Raw genomic sequence first — 20,235 nt, forward strand, 5'->3', positions numbered from 1 at the left:
AGGCAAATGCCCTACCCGCTGTGCTATCTCTCCAGCCCCCTAGAGTTAAATTTTTAACTGGGTAGTGGCTTTGGAGCCTTGTTGGTGTGAGTGCTGGCCCGCCCCCCTCTGACATTGCCCTGGATGGAGAGATTTTTGCAGCTAGTTGAGTTCTTTTGAATTTTATTTAGGAGTCTCTGAAGCAAAGCTGATAGCTGAGCTTACACGGCTGTGAGGTGGGTCATGGGCGTGGCTGCCGGGGCTCCTGGCAGTGCGGGAAGGTGGGGGGAGGCAGCCCACATTACTCTGAGTGGGCCTGAAGTTGTCAGCCGCAGGGACCTGAGATTTTCTGCAGGTGAAGGTCTCTGTGCAGCTCGGTCCTGAGGCGACGGATACTCAATGCGTTCTGCACACCTTGGGACATGTCTGTGATTAGACTTTCTGAGTGAAGTCGAAACGCAAATGAGTGAATGGCAGGTGTCCTCCCTTAGCTGAGGCGCAGAGTAGAAACTGCTGGAAGGACATGCTTGTGTGAGCCCCAGGAATTACTGTATTGATCGTGCAGCTCTGGCTGGGAGCCGGCTGCTGCGAGCGTTCTTGGGAACTGTTGCAGTTAGACCCAGCCCACAGAGGAGCAAGACGTAGCAGAGTCCTGCTCACAGGAGTTCAGAAATGCCAATCTTTGTTTCCCTTTTTCGTAGACATCATGAATAAGAAACCAAGACTGGCCTGGGAGCTTTATCTCCAGCTGGAAGCCTCGGGGGAGTCCTTTAGCCTCTTACAGCTCATTGCCAATGACTGCTACAAGGTGAGAACGGGAGGCTCTGAGGAAAACCGAAGGCCAGTATCAAGTTGCTGCATGCACCAAAAATTCAAGGAAATTCTCCCTGAGCCTCTAGTGCTGTGGTGAGAGGATTCACGGTGACAACAGAAATGCTATCCCTGTTGGGATTGAACTAAACGTTCGGGGTTTTATTTGTGCATGAAATAGTGATTTAGAGAGAGGAGATTTTGTGTTTCTAATGGTCATGCAACTTTTTTGTTTTGTTTTGTTTGGGGACCACAGCTGGCTGTGCTCAAGTCTTACTCCTGGCTCTGTGCTCAGGGGCCACTCGTGTGGGGTTAAGGCAAACAGATGCAGTGCGGGATCAAACCAGGGCCAACCTGTACAGAGCAAGGCTTTACCTGGTGGACAATGTCTCTGCTCCCATGTCCGTGAAATTTTTATTTTTTCAATTGAATCACCATGTGGAAAGTTACAAAGCTTTCAGGCTTAAGTCTCAGTTATACAATGCTCAAACACCCATCCCTTCACCAGTGCACATATTCCACCACCAGGAGCCCCAGTATACCTCCCCCACGCCCCCACTCCCGCCTGTGTAGCTGATAAATTTCACTCCACTTTTCTCTTTACTTTGATTACATTCAATATTTCAACTAAAAACTCAATATTATTGTTTGGAGTTTCCACCCCCAAAGTAAGACCTGCTGAAAAGGAAACATTTGATAATTTGTTTTCCATTGCTGACAGTGAAGAGATATGTGGTCGTGCGGCCGCAATAGCAGCCTTGTGGGTTTGGATTTCTGTATTTTAGTTACTAAGTCCAGGGAAATTTCTGCCAGAAATTGCATCACTGCAAGCTCATACCTCTCTTTTGTGTTCCTCATAAGATGGCGGTCACCACACCGTGCCCGAAAAGGAAAAGCGGAGAGAGAAACACCTTTCCCCTCCTGGGGCGGCGTGGGGCCATGGCTTAGTTCACAGTCTAGAGACATTTCTGCAAGAAGCTGCTGGTACCAAAAGTAGTTTAGCCGGCCTCCGGGATCATGGTCGTGCAGCAGCGGAGAGCTGTCCGTGAATTTTAAGTACTATCCAGATACAGATATTTATCTGAAGACGTGTTTCTGAGACTCAAAAAAGAGTCCTTTGACACACAAATATTTCAAGAAATCATCAGTATCTTGATAGTCATAAAGTGCTGAAAAATAGTGAGATTGCCTCAGTAAGGAAGAAAAGTGCGAGGAAGGGTTGCAGAGCAAACCCTGGGGAAACTGGAGGTGTGGATGGTGGATAGGAAAGACAAAGGAACCAGGAAGGGATGGAGGCGAGGACAGGGCGAGATCAAGAGAGTGCGGTGTTAAGCTGACCAGTGGCGGCTCACTCCAGAGGGAACCGTTGTACGAATAAAGTGAGCTCTCACAAGTCTGGAAGGCCTGAAGCTCCGGCCGGGGCTGCTCTCCAGCCCTCGTACCTCTGCAACACACCGTACTCGGGGCAAGCCCTGCTCTCTCTCGAGAACACGCCTCCTCCCTTTCTCTCCCCTCACAGCTTTCTAAATGAGTTTCAGGAAAAACTACCTTGCATCACCAAAAATAAATTAGAAAATTAAAATAAAATACAGCTGGAGAGAGAGAGTCCAGTGGGCAGGGCACTGGCCTTGCACTTGGCTGACCCGGATTTGGTGCCCAGCATCCCGTAAAACCCTTAGCACCGCCGGGAGTGAGTCCTGAGCACAGAGCCACAGGCAGCCCTGAGCACCTCTGGGTGGGGCCTCGTGTAATTTTTTTTTTAATTACAAAAAAAAAAAAAGAAAACAAAACAAAAGGTGGTTATAAAACTCAAAAATGTTTGCCACGACTTGGTGGACGGCAGCGAGGTTTGACGAGCTCCGGGAGGAGTGACTGGGGTGAGCGTGAGGCCGGGCGTCCAGGCGAGAGGGGGGTCAGTGGCGTCACTGAGGCTGACTGGCTAATGGTGCTGGTGGCAGCTGACTCAGGGAGAGTGCGATGAGGCAGGGGAGTGGGTGAGCCACCACAGCAGTACCAGTGCTTACGGAGTCAAAGTAGAGCCAGTGGGAGAGAGCAGTGAGGAGAGGGAGAGGAAAATAACCAGAAGAGAAGAAAAGCAGCGCTTTTTTATTATCTCACTCCAGTTTCATCAGAAATCTAGGGAGAATATCGAATCTGCAGCTAGGTGAACTTGTGTATGGCCCAAGAAAACAGTTGTGGATAGAAAAGTCAGTTAAGAAGAAGAAGCAGTTGGGCCGGAGCGATAGCACAGCGGGTAGGGCATTTGCCTTGCATGTGGCCGACCCGGGTTCGATCTCCGGCATCATATATGGCCCCCCAAGCACCGCCAGGAGTAACTCCTAAGTACAAAGTCAGGAGTAACCCCTGAGCATCGCTGGGTGTGACCCAAAAAGAAAAAAAAAGAAGCAGTGCCTGGAGCGATAGTACAGCAGAGAGGACGCGGGCCTTGCGTTTGCCTGACTTGGGTTCCATCCCCAGCGTCCCATATGGTCCCTGAGCACCACCAGGAGTAATTCCTGAGTGCAGAGTGCAGAGCCAGGAAATACCCCTGAGCACTGCCGCTTGTGATCCCCTAATTCTTCCCTCCGCCCCCTTCCAAAAAAGAAAGACACAGTGAGTGGGGTAATCAAACCACAGTACTTTTAAAAAGTGATGTGGAAAACATAATGCTAAAACCTGATGTTAAAGGATAAACCAACGTGTGTGTTTGGAGGAGGCAGATTTACTTTTTGAGGTTGAGGGAGAGGGGAATAAAACGACATTTTAGGCAGAGGGAAAGAAACCATTGACAGCGAGATCAAAGATTGGAGAGGGGGGGAGCATTTCTGATGGAGTCAGACCTCAGAGAAGATGAGCAAGGGGTGGGATTAAGATCAAAGGGGAAAGGAAAGAGATCAAAGGAGGGATACAACCTTGAAAACAACTGGCATCATTATCTCCTGTCTCAGTGGTCCTGTAATAACCCGCGAGTGTGATGATTCAGGGCCCAGATTTCTTACAGCAGAGCATGCAGGCAACGATGTGGAGGTGAAAACAGGAGTGCTCACGTCCAATTCATTTTGGTTTTGTTCTGGGGCCACGCCCAGCGATGCTCAGGGCTTCCTTCTGGTTTTCTGCTCAGAAATCACTCTTGGTGGGCTCAGGGGACCCTGCGGGGTGCCAGGGAGTGAACCCGGGCCAGCCCCGTGCAAGGCAGACATCTCCAAGTCCAGGCATTCCTGTCTCCTCTGCAAATTACAGTCCTGGCTCTGTTCAGGTGTGGACGGCCGAGATAAGCACATCCATGTTGTACGCCGTCCAGAAAAAACAGGCGGGACAAACAGAAAACCCCCGGAGAATCAAGTCCAGGCATGTCACTTCTTTTCCATGCCAGGGGGCCAGGGGCCAGACAGAGCCTGCGTAGGAGGCCTGGGCTGATCCCCTGCACCACCGCCAGGAGTGACCCCAAGCACCGAGCCAGAAAGCCCCTGAGCACTGTGGGAGTGGTGTAGAGCCAAAGAGATGTGTACAAGCAAATATATTTTATACATTTAACTAGTGTACTTAGACTAAAAGACATTAATAAGTTTAAAAACATGATTCAAGTACGTGCTCAGTAGAAGTTCAAATATCAGTTCTAATGTCTTTGGTTTTTCTGGGGGGGAGGAGCCACACCCAGCGGTGCTCAGGGCTATTCCTGGCTCTGAGCTCAGGGAGCACTCCTGGTGGGGGTCAGGGACCATGTGGGTGCTGGGGATTGAACCTGGGTCGCCCGCATGCCAGGCAAACGCCTGCCTGCTCTACTCTCTCTCTCGCCCCTCGCGTCAGATATTATGATATAGACACAGTGAAAGTAAATGGCCTTAAAAGGGCATGCCATGAAATAATCAGACCATTTTATTTTATATTTTACTTTATTTTGGATTACTTTATCCAAATTTCATTTTCTTCAATTTCTGTAATTTTGTTACTTTATCTGAGTTTTCGGTTATAGACTCGGTGAGGTGAGTGCCGTTGCTGAGGCCTCCCGTGTCCAGTGCTCTGAGTGACCCCGGCCCCCAGGCGCTCAGCTCTGGGGACCAGCGCTCAGGTGCTGTTGCCTTCGGCCGCTCGCTCCTCTCTCGCCAGAGAGAGATCATTCTGCCCCATTGGCTGGGCTTTGGGGCCACCTCCGGCCGTGCTGCAGGCTGCCCCCTTCAGACCTGGGGTCCCCCTGCGCCCCAGGAGCCTCCCGAAGGACTCAGCAGCCCCCGGGCTGACTGCGGAGACCAGAGTACCAGAACCGGACACAGTGCAGGCGTCCCTCCGGGGTGGGAGGTTACTGCTCTGCTGCGGCCCGGGTGCTGCTCAGTGATTTCTAACGTGTGTTGGGGGGTGGGGACCCCTGAGGTGACTCTGACTCCTCGTAGGCCACCAGGCCAGGATGATGAGAAGGCTCGGCCACTCCCTTCCCTGGCCCTTAGACCGCGGTGACCACCCCACAGGCCCACAGGCCCACAGCCCTGCCCGTTCCCTCCTGCCACAGGCCTTGCGCACCTCACTCAGGTCTCAGGTCTGCCCGGCTCGCGAGCCACAGCAGCAGGCAGGGCGTTTGCCCTGAATGCTGCAGACCCCGGCTCAATCCCCAGACCCCCGATAGTCCCCAAACTCCACCAGGAGTGCTCCCTGAGCACGGGGCTAGGCCTAAGTCCTGAGCGTAGCTGGGTGTGGTCCTCAAGACAAAAAGGAAAAAGAAAGACTGGCACCGCTTTCCCAGGGCGGTCGGCTGTGGCGGGAGTCGGCTTCACACTCGGCGACTCTCAGTGCTCTCCGCACCTCTCCACACTGGCCAGGTACTGATGGCGGCCGACCACCGCCACGGGGAGCAGCCAGGCAGCGTACAGCCGGGGGAAGGCGGTGCGGTCCCTTCTGCTCCGTTGCCCATATGCAGCATTATTATTATTATTATTGTTGTTGTTGTTGTTGTTGTTATTGTTATTATTTATTTATTTGCTTTTTGGGTCACACCTGGCTCTGCACTCAGGAATTACCCCTGGCCACGCTCAGGGGACCATGTGGGATGCTGGGAATTGAACCCAGGTCGGCTGCGTGCAAGGCAGACGCCCTCCATATGTAGCATTCTTGAAATGAAACAAAACTGTTAAGATGTAGAAAAATGAGCCGAGGGGCGGGAGCTGGAGGAGTGCACAGGGCGAGTGACGGTGGCTTCCAGTGGCCTCACACCTGGCCCAGCCACAGCTGTGCTCACACCATGGCGCGTTTGTTCAGGGGCCACATTCAGCAGTGCTAGGGCTTACTCCTGGCTCTGTGCTCAGGATCGCTGCTGGCGGTGCTCGGGGACCTTGTGTGGTGCTGAAGAGCAAGCCCGGGTTGGCCACATGCCAGACAGCTGCATCGCTCCGGCACCTTGTAATTATTCTTAAAGTGCCCCACCCCCACGGAACAGTGAGAACCACAGGCAGTGACCGAGATGAACTTTTGAATATATGTCAGAGGGCATTTTCCATCTGGGCACCACCCGCATCTCAGCCCAATATATGTCATTCCTTCCTTTCCACCTTACCGACTGGTCTTGACTCTCTTCTCCAGAGAAGCATCTTTAAAAGACTTTTTTTTTATTATTATTGAATCACAGTGAGTCACAGTGAGTTGCGGTTGTTCATGATTGGGTTTCAGTTATATAATGTTCCAACACCGTCTCTTCACCAGTGTACATTTCCCACCGCCAATACCGTGTCCCCAGGTTCCCTCCTGCCCCCTCCTGCCTCTATGGCAGGCACTTTCCTCTCTCTCTCTCTCTCTCTCTCTCTCTCTCTCTCTCTCTCTCTCTCTCTCTGTCTCTCTCTCTGTCCCTCTCTTACACTCTCTCTCACTTTCTCTCTCACTTTCTCCCTCTCTCTTTCTCTCTCCCCCTCCCATCTCCCTCTTCCTCTCGCTCTCCCTCCCTCCACTTCCACCTCCTTGCCCCTTTTGGGCATTATCCAGAGAAGCATCTTGAACACGTCTCACCCACTTACTGAAAATGTACTGATGGTCCAGGAAGGGCACTTGCCTTGCACATGGCCAACCGCCAGGGGTCACACCTGAGCACAGGGCCCGGAGTAGCCCCTTAAGCATCGGTGTGCTGCCTCCACCAAAAAAACAAAAATAATTTTCCCTCACTAAAACTTTTTTTTTCTTTTTGGGTCGCACCTGGTGATGCTCAGGGCTTACTCCTGGCTCTACACTCAAGAATCACCCTGCACAGTGTTCGGGGGACCATATGGGATTCTGGGAATCAAACCCGAGTCGGCCTTGTGCAGAACATATGCCCTTCCCACTCTACTGTCGCTCCAGCCCCCTCACTACAACTTTCAAAATAAAAGTAAATATGCGAGACAAAAGAGAACATTTAAGGGTTATTTGATAGAAATAAAGTTCTGAGAAGCAAAACTGCATCACACTGTCTAAAGATGTGGACATGGCGCCAGAGCAGTAATACAGCGGGTCGGGCGTCTGCCTCGCACGTGGTCAGCCCATATCTGGTTCAGCCCCGGCGTCTCCTACGGTCCCCTGAGCCTGCCAGAACTGATCTTTGAGCGCTGAACCAGGAGTAAGCCCTGAGCACTGCCAGGCGTAGCCAGAAAGTAGGGGAGAATGTGTCCATAGGTGACGAGCTGTAAAATGGGATGGAGGGCACAGGACCCCACCCGTCCCCTGGAAGGCTCCAGCAGCCTCCTATAGCCCTGAGGGCCCCAAGCACCACTGCGGTGGCCTGGCGGTCCCTGGCACCCCTGCATCTCCGGCCGAGCATTGAAGCAATGACCTGCTTACCCGGGTATTGCCGGGAGTGGGCACCGCGCAGAGGCTGCCCAGAATAGCTCTGAAGGAAGTCCAAGGCATGATGGCTTGAAAGTCTGAAAGGGCGGGAGTAGCTCCGGGGCTGGTAGGAGGCTGGAGTCAGTTCCCAGTACCTCACGCGCCCCGCAGCAGAGCTGGGAGTGACCTCCGCACCAAGGCAGGAGTCCCCCTGAGCAGAAAACACAAAAATACAAATGTCTAATAGTAGTTGTGTCTGGAAGGCAGGAGAGCGCCCTCATTTCTGGTCTACAACTGACACAGGTAGTTTCTGCTTTGCTGTCATCATTTTATTTCATGACCTGGGTTGTGGTGACACTTTGATTTACAGCATCATCAGGAAACAGTACACTAATGCTGTGTGCACCATCTTACAAGTGTTAATTCACCTGAAAGTTTTGTTGTTGTTGAGGGACTATATGGGGAGTTGGAGGTCAAACCCAGGTCAGCAGTGTGCAAGGCAGACACCCTCCCCTCTGTACTCTCTCTGGCCCCAAGCATTTGAGAATTTTAGCACAAGGTCAGGGAAAAGCCATCTTGGGTTGTACAGGGAGAGGGGGTGGGGGTCATGTGTTGATTGTAGCATAACTTCAAAGCACTGTAGCACTGTCATCCCCTTGTTCATCGATTTGCTTGAGCGGGCACCAGTAATGTCTCCATTGTGAGACTTGTTGTTAACTGTTTTTGGCATATCGAATACGCCACGGGTAGCTTGCGGGGCTAATTCTGCCGTGCGGGCGGGATACTCTCAGTAGCTTGCCGGGCTCTCCGAGAGGGACGAAAAAATCGAACCCAGGTCGGCCGTATGCAAGGCAAATGCCCTACCCGCTGTGCTATCGCTCCAGTCCAACTTTCAAAGCCTATAGAAAAAAATACCGTTGAAAGCTGAATAAAGATAAACTGAAACTGAACCCCTGTGCTAACCTTCCTTTTTTCTCGCTCTAATAAGGGTTTAGTTTTTCCGCCTTTGCAGACTCATGGTGTTGTCATTCCCTGCCCTTGCTTCATACAGCTGCGCCTCACAGTCTGTCCCTTTGTTCTGTGCGGTCTTCTGCTTACGAACGCCGCCGCACTGTTTTCTCTCACTCATTCAGATGGGCCAGTTTTACTACGCGGCCAAGGCCTTTGACGTCCTGGAGAGGCTGGACCCCAACCCTGAGTACTGGGAAGGCAAGCGGGGAGCCTGCGTGGGCATCTTCCAGATGATCTTGGCCGGGAGAGAGCCCAAGTAAGTAACCATGAGGCGGCCGGTGGCTCGCGGGGGATGGCGTTGTCTTCCGAAAGTTCAAAGTCATGATTATGTTTGGAATAATAGGGGCAGGGCATTAGTGCCGCGGGCAGGGCGCCTGCCTTGTTCGCAACCAAGGCAGGTCCATCCTTGGCATCTCGTGGTCCCCCGAGCTCGCCAGAAGCCAGGAGTAGGCCCCGGGCACTGCTGTGTGCGGCCCCCAGACAAACAGAATCGCAAACGGCGTCAGAGAGGCAGCTCCGAGGACAGATGCAGGCAGGGGCCTCATCCCCAGAACCACAAGTTCCTGAGTATGTTTGCTTCCAAATAGATCGACTTTCTCGTTGTCAGTCTCTCTCAGTCTCTTCTTTCCAGCCTCTTCAGTCTCTTCTTCAGTCTCTCAGTCTCTTCTGTTCTTTCCTTGGTATTTGCTTGTGGTTCAGATTGGGCCGGAAGGCACGAGGAACAGAATGGGTCCCTGTCCTTTCTCGGGACGGTGCGTCACACAGGACGATGCCCCGGAAGGGGGGGGCCGCGCTCTGCCACCCGCACAGCACCCGCTCGGGCTCTCGTCTGCCTCTTGCTCTTGGGAGCCACACTCAGAAGCTGAGCCCCTGGGTCACCTGGCAGTGCAGGGTGCGCCCACGACTGCTCACAGGGATTGTCAGCAGGCTGCTCTGGGGGTGCCAGGGGCGGGAGACACACGTGCTGGCCCACCTGGCCCTCTCCCTACCCCGGCCCCTGTCACCGCCTTCCCCTTCCCTCCAGTCCTCCCTCTCTTCCTCCTTTCATCCTTCCTTCCTTCCTTCCTTCCTTCCTTCCTTCCTTCCTTCCTTCCTTCCTTCCTTCCTTCCTTCCTTCCTTCCTTCCTTCCTTCCTTCCTTCCTTCTTTATTTTTCTTTTTAAGGTCACACTCAGTGGTGCTCAGGGCTTACTCCTGCCACCGTGCTCAGGCATCACTTCTGGCCGGGCTCGGGGACCCCGTGTCTCGAACGTGGGCCAGCCTCGTGCAAGGCAGCACCTTTACCCCTGAGTTACCCCCAGCCCTTAGTGTCCTCACACCTCCTCCTCGCCCGGGAACACGGGACATTCGGGCCCCTCCAGTGAAGGGTCTTCTAGCTCCATTTGTAACAGCAATCTGGATACTCACAGCTGGGGTCAGGATCCGCCACAGAGCCCCGCGGTTATTTCAGAAGGAAAGAACCTAGCAAAAATGACTTCCTGCCTTGTTTCTGCTTTTAGTTTAAAATCCCCCGATTGGGGCTGGAGCAATAGCACAGCGAGTAAGGGGTTTGCCTTGCACACAGCCGACCCAGGTTCGATTCCCAGCATCCCATGTGGTCCTCTGAGCACCGCCAGGGGTGATTCCTGAGTGCAGAGCCAGGAGTAACCCCTGTGCATCGCCAGGTGTGACCCAAAAAGCAAAAAATAAATAAAAATAAAATAAAATCCCCCGATTAGTTTGATGAGGTGAAAGAGATTGCTGGGGTGTGGGGTACGCAGCAGAAACTTTGAGAACGTTTAGGGAAGAGGAGTACAGGAGAGAGGGAAGCTTCGAAGTACTCCACTTACAATGCGGTATGAGTCCCACTCAATTGTTTTCAGTACATTGTTTTCAGTACTGAGAACTTGTTAGGCTAAGGGCCTTAACTCGCTCCCGGAGATCAAATATATTGTCTTCCTTGAGGAAACCATTGATCCCCGTGGCTTTGTGAATATGGTGGATACCCAGCTAAAGTGAGTCACTTTGAACAGAGAGGACAAGTCTGAGATGGAGCAACTGTAATAACTTTTTAGTCCACATAGAGAATTTGAGCCGAGTTCTGTTTGTTTGGGGCTCAGGGCGCAGTCCTGGCTCTGTGCTCGGGATCACCCCTGGCACGGCTCAGAATTGGAAATGTTAGTGTCCTACTAGGGAGGACAAAAAGACGGTGTGTGGATGTAAAAACAAAAATGTGGGAAGGATGCCACCGAATTTCCTAGTTTCAGCCCGGACACTAGAAGAGAAGGCTAGGAGTGGGTTTTGTACGTGTTGAGCGTTACCAAATGCCCTTGGAGGGAGCAGTTACCACCTCACTGTTGCTCCCGTTGCTGCCCAGCTGGAGGCGCTGCTGAGCCAGGTCCCTGCGGGGTGCTGGGGGTCCCTGCCGTGCCGGGGGGCTCCAGCCCTGCGAGCCCGCTGCCAGCCACTTGCTGGCTTGTATTCTTCACTGAAACTGTCCTTTCCAACGTTGTCCCCAGAGAGACCCTGCGCGAGGTCCTGCATCTGCTGAGGAGCACGGGCCACACCCAGGTGGAGTACATCATCCGCATCATGAAGAAGTGGGCCAAAGAGAACCGCGTGCCCGTCTAGGGAGGCCCGGCCCGCCGGGCTCTCCCCGAGACCAGTGCGACTCAGGGCTCCGACTTCTTGTCCTTCCGCTTCCCTGTTCTTCAAGCCTCGAGATCAGTGACTGTTGCCGAGACTCAGGGCCGTGGTCTGTGCGTGGTCCGGGTGGGATCCAAGCAGCAGCAAGGCCTCGGCCCCGCCTGGTGCTGTCTCCCAGAGACACCCTCGAGAGCTCCCAGCCCGCCCGCCGACTCTGAGACTCTGAGAGGCGCGTGCTTCTCTCCCGCCTCGGCGTCCAGAGGGTCGTCGTCTCGTCGCTCTAGCCATCGCCTCCTGTGCTCAAGAGTCACCGTCATCCCCTCCCCTCACTGTTGGCCGCCCCAGGAGAGGCCACGGAGAGGCGTGTGACGCGCCTGCGAGCCTCAGAGGGCAGAGGGGACAGACACTTTTTGATGGGGGGACGGGAGCATCCTGTCATCAAACGGAGGAGGCCACGGGCTTCCAGGGCTGCTCTTGCAGTGGCTGGATTCCTGACGCGACGGGCCCGGGCAGTGGCACGAGCACTGCGGCTGGAGCAGTCTGGGGGGCACTTCGTGGTCTCAGGAAGCAAGAGATAAATCTCCTTAGTCCTCTCTCCGGGATATTTGAGTCAAAGTAGGCATCGGTCCTGACAGGGAGTGACAAAGAAGACACGGGGCCCACGGCCCTGTGCTGTGGTCAGGACCGCGCGGCCTGGCCCGAGGGGCCTCCTGTGTTCCTGAGCTCTGGCAACACACAGCTGAGCACACAGCAGATTTTCCGAACAGAGACCCACCCACGTGCCACGGCACCCTGTCCTCCAGGGCGACTCCCTGGAGTAGCTGGAGGGGCCGGCCTGCCTGTGCAGAGAGCACAGGGTGGCTGAGAACTGGCAGCCGGGATTCCTTGAAGCTCTGCAGAGCTCCGAGTAACCCCGAGTCAGCCGCCTCACCCGCACCCCAGCTTCCTGCTGCGCGGAAAAGACCGGGTAGAAGGGCCTCGCCGGCGGGCACTCAGCGCCGGGAGAGTGGGCACGGCCTCCTCGGCCTCCTGGTCTCCAGCCGCCGGGGAGGAAGGCCGCGGTTTCTGTCTCTTGGCTGGGACCACGCCGGTCAACTCAAAGATGTGGGAAATAATCAGGTTTTAGAGAACAACATTTTTTATTATGCCAAAGCTTCCGTTTCCTTTCCCAGTCGGCTCTCGGCATCTACTCTTCGGTGGACCACGTCTGCTGTGAATGATCTTTCGGTGACTCCTTACCTCACTTAAATTCCCAAAAATATACAGTTGGGAAGAGACACGTCAGGCTCCTCTGTGACTCTTGGCAGTGAAATTTCTCTGCCAGTTCCTTGCTGTTCTTTTTGAACTTCATAACCTGCAAAGGCCTTTTTTCCATGGATGGTGACTTCACTGTCTTTGAATTTGACACTAGCGTCTTCCTACTGTTTTCCTGTCTGTAGGAAGAAATAAGATATTCCAAAAGTAGCAATCCCCAGAATGTTAGAGTGGTAAAATATATATTATATATACATATATATGTATATAGTTCAGAATTGAGCCACAAAGCTTAACAAACCCGTTTCGGAGAAACGCCAGCCCATTCTGTTCGAGAGAACTGCTTCCCACACCAGCCAGCCCTGCCCAGCCCGAAACACTCCGGAGTGGACACCTGGCTGTCTGGGCACTGGCAAGTCTGGCAACGGGGAAAAGACTTTACACTTATTTTTGTATTTGAGAAAGAAAGGTTGTGCTGCATTGTGATATATTGGCATTTAAAGTTCCTTGTTCTGACAGTGCTGTGCTAAGTGTGCTGAGCCCGGTGTGAGGGTGTTCTGCGTCTTCTCCCCTTCCTTTCCGGGAAGCAGTGATGGGAAGAGCAGCCCGGGGTTCCACAGGGGCCCTAAAGCAGAGGAAGGACCGTCCTGCAGAGCCGTCCACGGGCAGGGCAGTGGGACGAGGTAGGCTCTTGGCTGATCCCGGACCGTTCAGGGAAGTCTCCAGCCGACAGCAGGGCCATGTGCACAGACTTAGTCCAGGCGGTCCCCCGTGACTGGGTTGCATTTATTTTGTTTTGTTTTGAGAGAACATGTGAGCTTCAAGGGAAAGAGTGTGGGCACACGACACTCAATGTTCGGTGGCTGAGGGCCGCCTCCTCAGGCTGGACAACATTGGTGAACCGGATGAAGGACGGGGGAAGGAGAAACTGGGCTGGGCTGGTCAGTGGTCAGTTTATTTCTCCTCCCCAGCGAGTCAGATCTCTCCTTACAGCACAGTCACTGTCGTAGTTTTGGTTGTAGTCCCAGGCATCATGATCCCATCCTCCTGGTCTTCTCGTGGACCTCAAAGTCCTCTGCCTCAGGACATTTTCATCTAGTCTCATAGTCCTCTACTTCCAGCCATCACCATCATCTAGTCCTCCTGTCCCCAAAGTCCCAAAGTCTCAGTTCTCCTCCTCATCCTCTTTCTAGTCCCCCTGACCCCTTACAGTAGAGTTACATAGAAATCATGAAGGATGGGGGTACACAAAGTGGGGTTGAACATTGTCATAACAGCAAACAAATGTAAAGCCACTCCTTTAGGAGCTTAACTCAAAGACCAAGTCTCATCTGAGGGTTCAACACTCCGGATTACTAGGAGATCCACTCAAGGCCGGGATTCCATCTAGGGTGTATTGCTTTCTCCTTAGCTAGTAATCCATTTAAACAATCATGATAAATTTACTTATAATTTTTCTAGCAATGTCATTTTGTATGAACACAGTAAGAGATGACATTAAGCTTAAAGGTTGGCTCTTCCTGGGACATCTCACTATATATCCCAGACTACAGTCCTCAGGCCAGGTTAGTCTTTCCTAAACCCAGCAGGGTCTTTATTCAGTTACTTCTTTCTGGGTCATGACACAGTTTGTTCCATAACAGTGCTCTTTAATACTTACGGGACTTAGCTTGTCTTCTTTTGATGCCAGGATAGCTTACAGTTTGCCCTGGGCCCATCAGTCGGGACCCTGCTTTTGGAGCGATAGGAACTAAGGGCAACTGAGGCTAAGTCAAGTAAACATGGATGCCCAGGAGTAAACATTATTTCGGCATCAATTAACTCCCATGTTACAAAGCATAGCATCAACTGTCTTCCTGTGTCTATACAAAAAGGACACTGCTAAATAAGCCATGCAAATGACATAAAGGAAAGAGGAAAGCAATATAGGATTATTAGTGCCTGATGGAATTGGTTGTGCCTCAGGGCACTGTTGTGGGAGTGGCTCAAACCTAAACTCCCTGTGGGAGGAGCAAGGACAACCCAATGTTAATTCAACAGGGCCACACCCACCCTGGGCAAAAATGGAACTAGTGAGTTTCTCATCTCTTGAGCCCTCCAGGAGCAATTCCTGAGTGCAGAGTCAGGAATAACTCCTGAGCACTGCTGGGTGTGGCCCCAAAGAAATAAATAATTAGGCTTATCCATCTCTCTTTAATTTCCCCTATAAATAGGTACTTATACTCTTCACTCTCCGCCAGTTTTTGGCTGAATAATTACTAATTTGATGGAGCCTGAACATGTCATTCAACGTTAGGATGAAAGTATGGATAGCAGTGACCCAGGCGTATATATGAGGTAGAGTATGTGAGACCAGTGAAATGACAGGACAGTAGAATGTCTGTATTTACTGGGGAAATTCAGCAGGGAAAAACATAATTTACTAGGAAGGCTCCCTGGAGAAGTGAAAGGTGAGCTGTAACTTAAGTCAAGGATCATGTAGGTAGAGAATAAGCGAATCATCACACCATGTGAAGGTGGCAGCATAATGGGCCAGAGCGATAGTACAATGGTTAGGGTACTCCTTACACACAGCTGACCCAGGTATGATTCCCAGCACAACATACGGTCACTCCAGCCCCCACCAGAAGTGCCCAAGATAAGCCCTGGGCACCATTGGGTGTGCCCCAAGACCAGAAAATAACACCATGAACTAAACCACAAATAATAGTGGCAGTCTTTTATTTCTCGATAGAGCTAATTCTGTGAATAACTGTGAGCTAATTCTGTAGCCTTATTTGTAAAGTATTTCCTGCAATGACCCAGCTATTGTACACATAGGTGAATGTTCAAGAGAAATCCTTTAATACGTGCACCCCCCTCTCCTGGTGAACAAAAATTATCCTTGCAGAACCATTCCCAGGAAACATCTGGAAACCACCCAAATCCCCACAGGCAGGAGAGGAGATACAGTAACTGTAGTAACAGCGTTCCCACTCTTGGCATCTTCCCCAGAGCACAAAAGCATTAACCGGGAAAGAGAGACGCTCGGGGCAGAGCTGAGTACACAGCAGCCAGGTGAGGGAATAACGCAGTGTGACAAGTGGACACAATGGAGTCATTCTGGGCTCCGAGGGAAGATTTAATCCTGAGGTTTGCTGCGACTAGGATGCAAGTGGAGGGCATCGTGTTCAGCGGAGTGAGGGAGAGCATTTGTGGTTTGCAGAAAACAAAGGAATCGTGTGACAACCCCTGGTTAGAGCAGATTAGGAAATGGTGGGGAGGGGAAGGGGAAGAGGCAGGAGAGCTGACGGGCAGCTGGCGGAGACTTGTGGTGGGAAGGTGTAACTCTGAACACCGACATGGTGAACACTTGTAACTAAGTTGCCTCACCTACAACAAAAGTGCTTTTTTTTTTTTTAAGGGGGGCGTCCTTCACACCTGGTGGTGCTTGGGACTTACTCCTGGCTCTGCTCAAGGATCTTACTCCAGGGTCACTCCTGGCAGGCTTAGGGGACCATCTGCGGTGCCAGGGATCAAACCCAGCTTGGGCATGCGCAAGGCAAGTGCCTTACCCACGGTGCTATTTCTGTTTATATGTTCCCCCATTTTTTATTTTTCCCCCCAGTTTTTATATGCTCCCACTCCCCCTGTCTCTCAGATACTGTTTCTTCTGGAACCTAAGACTCAAGTGAGGGGGGAGAATACTGTATGATAAACATAATGAAATGCACAGCCTCTCTCCCTCAGGTGTGCCAGGAACATGGGGCAGGAGAGATCATACAGCGGGTAGGGCACTGGCCTTCCGTGCTGCCATCCTAGAGTCAATCCCCGGCACCCACTGTGGTGCCCCGAACCTGCCAGGAGTGATCCCTGCACAGCATCCTTAACAAAAAACAAAATATTCCAGTATGAGCCCAGAGGAGCAGCTGAGGCTGCCTGCATCATTGGCCTCAGTTTCTCCACACCCGTGCCAAGCTCGATCCCGGCAGCTCTGCCCGTGCTGTCCCCACCATCACAGGTGTCCTGGCCATATGGCTCGGGTGGCTTTGGAGCATCGCAACTAACCCTGTGGGCGCCCTTTCCAGAGTCTGGACTGCATGAGAGAACCGTTATTGAATTCGGCTGCTACATTTGCTTAAATCTGTTACAGCAGCAGAAGGAACCATTCATATGACTTTTTTTTTTCTTTTTGGGTCACACCCAGCGATGCACAGGGATTATTCCTGGCTCTGCACTCAGGAATTACCCCTGGCAGTGCTCGGGGGACCATATGGGATGCTGGGAATCGAACCCGGGTCGGCCTCATGCAAGGCAAACGCCCTACCCTCTGTGCTATCGCTCCAGCCCCCATAAGGCATTTTTAAGACATTTTTTGTATCACTGTATCACTGTCGTCCAGTTGCTCATCGATTTGCTCGAGTGGGCACCAGTAATGTCTCATTCGTCCCTGTCGAATTCAGGGTCAGGTGAATGAGGTCCATTATTGTTACTGTTTTGGCATATCGAATATGCCACGGGTAGCTTGCCAGGCTCTGACATGCGAGATTCTGCATCGCTGTCTTCCGGGAGCTTTGTTTTATAGTCTCTGGATCTTGGCTGTTGGTAAGATTACATTTGTGGGTGTGGCAAAGACACTTTTTTTTTTTTTTTTTGCTTTTTAGGTCACACCCGGCGATGCACAGGGATCACTCCTGGCTCTGCACTCAGGAATTACCCCTGGCGGTGTTCAGGGGACCATATGGGATGCTGGGAATCGAACCCGGGTCGTCCACGTGCAAGGCAAATGCCCTACCCACTGTGCTATCACTCCAGCCCCAGAGGGATTTTCTTTTTTCTTTTTGGGTCACACCTGGCTATGCACAGGGATTATTTCTGGCTCTGCACTCAGGAATTACTCCTGGAGGTGCTCAAGGGACCATATGGGATGCTGGGAATGTGCAAGGAAAACGCTGTGCTATTGCCCCAGCTCTGCAAAGACACATTTTAAACTTTCAAAGGTAAGTTACAAAATAACAGCTCTGGCTTGATTTTCACTTTGTACATATTTGTGTGTGTGTAAATTCAGACTTGAAAGTTACATTTGTTTTACTTTAGTTTTTTTCCGGTTCCGGGCTGAGCTCGAGCTTCCTTCTGGCTCTTTGCTCGGGGAGCACTCCTGACGGGGCTCAGGGGGGCCAGGGATTGAACTGGGTTGGTCACATGCAAGGCAAGTGCCTGATCTGCTGTACTATCTTTCCAGCTCTTTGAAAGGTAAATATGTAGGGATTGGGTGTCATTAAACCAATAGTAGTTGGTGGATCAATTTAGGGTATTTTTTTCCTCTTCTATAACCACATGGTGGGGAATGGGGGGGGGGGGTGACCTCAGCATCAGCTCCGTGGCTCAACGTGGCCAGAGTTCTCTCTGCTCTTCTGGGCCCTTCATTAATGGTTGCAGGTTAGCTGCTCTGAGCATCATGCAGGTCTGCTGGACGGGAGGGGCCAGGGCTCGCCTCTGACTCCACCTGTCATCAGCCCCTCCAAAGTGTGCCCAAAGCACCGGCCCAAACCAGGTCCCATGGCCGCCCTGGGCTCCCAAGAAGGTTGGGGGAATTGTATGGGTGGGTTTTATTTTGCTTTTTCAGCCTCCATGAGTGGTAGTCAGAAAGGAGGCCGCTGGGGTGATGGGTTGGGTAGCCAAACAGCTACACAAGGAACAGAGAGATTATTTAAAAAATTTTTTTAATTGAATCAGCGTGAGATAGTTACAAGCTTTCATGTTTGAGTTTCAGTCATACAATAATCAAACACCCATCCCTCCACCAGTGCACATTTTCCACCACCAATGTCCCCAGTATACCCCCCTTTCCCACCCTCCCCTACCTCCATGGCAGACAATTTCCCCCATACTTTCTCTCTACTTTTGGGCAGTATGGTTTGGAATACAGATACTGAGAGTCTATCACGTTTGGTCCTTTATCTACTCTCAGCACACATCTCCCATCCTGAATGATTCCTCCAATCATCATTGACTTAGTGATCCCTTCTCTATTCCAGCTGCCTTCTCCCCCAACTCATGAGACGGGCTTCCAACCATGGGGCAATATTCCTGGCCCTTGTGTCTACTGTCCTTGGGTGTCTGTAAAAAACTAAAGCACGCCAAGGGGCGTGTGCACTCGCGGGCTCTCCGAGCGGCTCTGTCTCACCGCCCACATTCAGTGCTCTGGAACTGCTGTGTGTGCTGTCGGTCAAGGGCAGGCGGCAGAAGGAAGAAGGCCAAACTGGTTGCTCGATCAGTTTATTTCATTCTCTCTCTCTGCTTCTCTCCCAGTTCTGGATCTCTCTCTGGATCTCTGGATCTCGCCCCCCAAAACACTCTTACAGCCTAGTTAAATCCCCCCAGCATGAGGGGGTTGGGGTGTACACATAGGTGTGGTCACCATCAATAGGGGGTAAGGTTCCTTTCCCTCAGGGCATGCTTCTCCTAGGACTGATTCCCTTTCAGCAGGAGGATCCACCCAAGGGCAGAGTCCCATGAGTGTGTTTCTCCTCTCCTCATCCAGCAAACATATAAGCATTCATAATGTTAATCATTTTGTATGGACACAATAAGAGATGCATTAAAGCTTATAGAATTGCTCTCCAGGGGCCATCCCGATCTCAGACTACAGTGCTCAGGCTAGATCAATCTCAGACTACAGTGCTCAGGCTAGATCAGTCTTTCCTATCCCTAGCAGGGTCCTAGTCTCATCATTACTTTTGGATCATGACAGCATTTGTCTGTGATCAAGCTCTTAACTTATAGTTAAGCATTAGGCACTTTGGCCAGGCCCATCTCGATGCCAGGGTAGCACATAACTCACCATTTGCCCTGGATCCGTCCCATCCCTCGTCGGGACCCTACTTTTGGGGTGCTAGGAATTGAGGGCAACTGAGGCTTGAGTGGAGAAAGCAGATGCCCGAGAATAAATAATATTCGAAGCCAATTAAGTCCCAAGTTACAAAAGCATAATATTGTCTTCTTGTGTCTATACAAAAAGGACATTGCTTTAAATTATTCAAAATGCATAAGGAGAGGAGAAAAGCAATATTATAATATTCAGTGTCCTAGGAAGGTCTGACCTTACAAATTAGCAGAGTCAGATTAGGGGAAAGCGGATTAACTGTTTTGGGGAAGAGAGCATAGAGAAGTGATTACAGCTAAACAAAGGGATGGGAGTAACTCGGGAACATCTTGATGGGTGTGACTGGGGTAAGCCTAAACTCCTGGGAAAAACCTGGGAAAAACCGGGATGAGCTCCTTGAGGCAGGGTGGGGGAAAGGACAAAGTAATGTCATCCTACAGGTGTCAGTCTCATATTATTTTATATTCTACAAATTAGTGAAGTCATTCTATCTTTATCCCTCTCTTTCTGACTCATTTCACTTAGCATGATACTGTCCATTACCATCCACTTATAAGAAAATTTCATGACTTCATCTTTCCTGACAGCTGCATAGTATTCCATTGTGTAGATGTACCAGAGTTTCTTTAACCAGTCATAACAGAGAGATCTCTTTACGTACATTTAACAGGAGGAAAAAGCCAGGATAGAGGCCGTTGTTGTGGACTGACCTGGCCGCTCTCCTGAAGCTCACTCAGGTTGGTGACAGGAGGAATTTATAGCCACCAAGGAGTCTGAGGTGAATGAAGGCCTGGCAGACCTGTGTCCTAGCTAGATCACAGTTTTCACTTTCTTCCTCGGTGTTCGCGTGTTTTAATTCGGGGGCCATACCTAGCTCTGTGCTCAGGGATCACTCCTGGCAGTGTTCTGGATACC

At 51.5% G+C, this 20,235-nt stretch overlaps 1 protein-coding gene across 1 annotated transcript in view; it reads left to right on the top strand.

The window, feature by feature from the left end:
- Window positions 1-12,973, top strand: part of IFT56 (intraflagellar transport 56) — a 43,726-nt gene extending 30,753 nt beyond the window's left edge. Inside the window, exons 16-18 of the mRNA XM_004608228.2 lie at window positions 681-787; window positions 8,700-8,833; window positions 11,075-12,973. Coding sequence (XP_004608285.2) covers window positions 681-787; window positions 8,700-8,833; window positions 11,075-11,186 — 353 coding nt within the window. The 3' untranslated portion in view covers window positions 11,187-12,973. The remainder of the gene's footprint in view (window positions 1-680; window positions 788-8,699; window positions 8,834-11,074) is intronic.
- Window positions 12,974-20,235: the final 7,262 nt, after the last annotated feature.

The sequence above is a fragment of the Sorex araneus genome, chromosome 1, assembly GCF_027595985.1.
Source record: "Sorex araneus isolate mSorAra2 chromosome 1, mSorAra2.pri, whole genome shotgun sequence".
Lineage (NCBI taxonomy): Eukaryota > Metazoa > Chordata > Mammalia > Eulipotyphla > Soricidae > Sorex > Sorex araneus.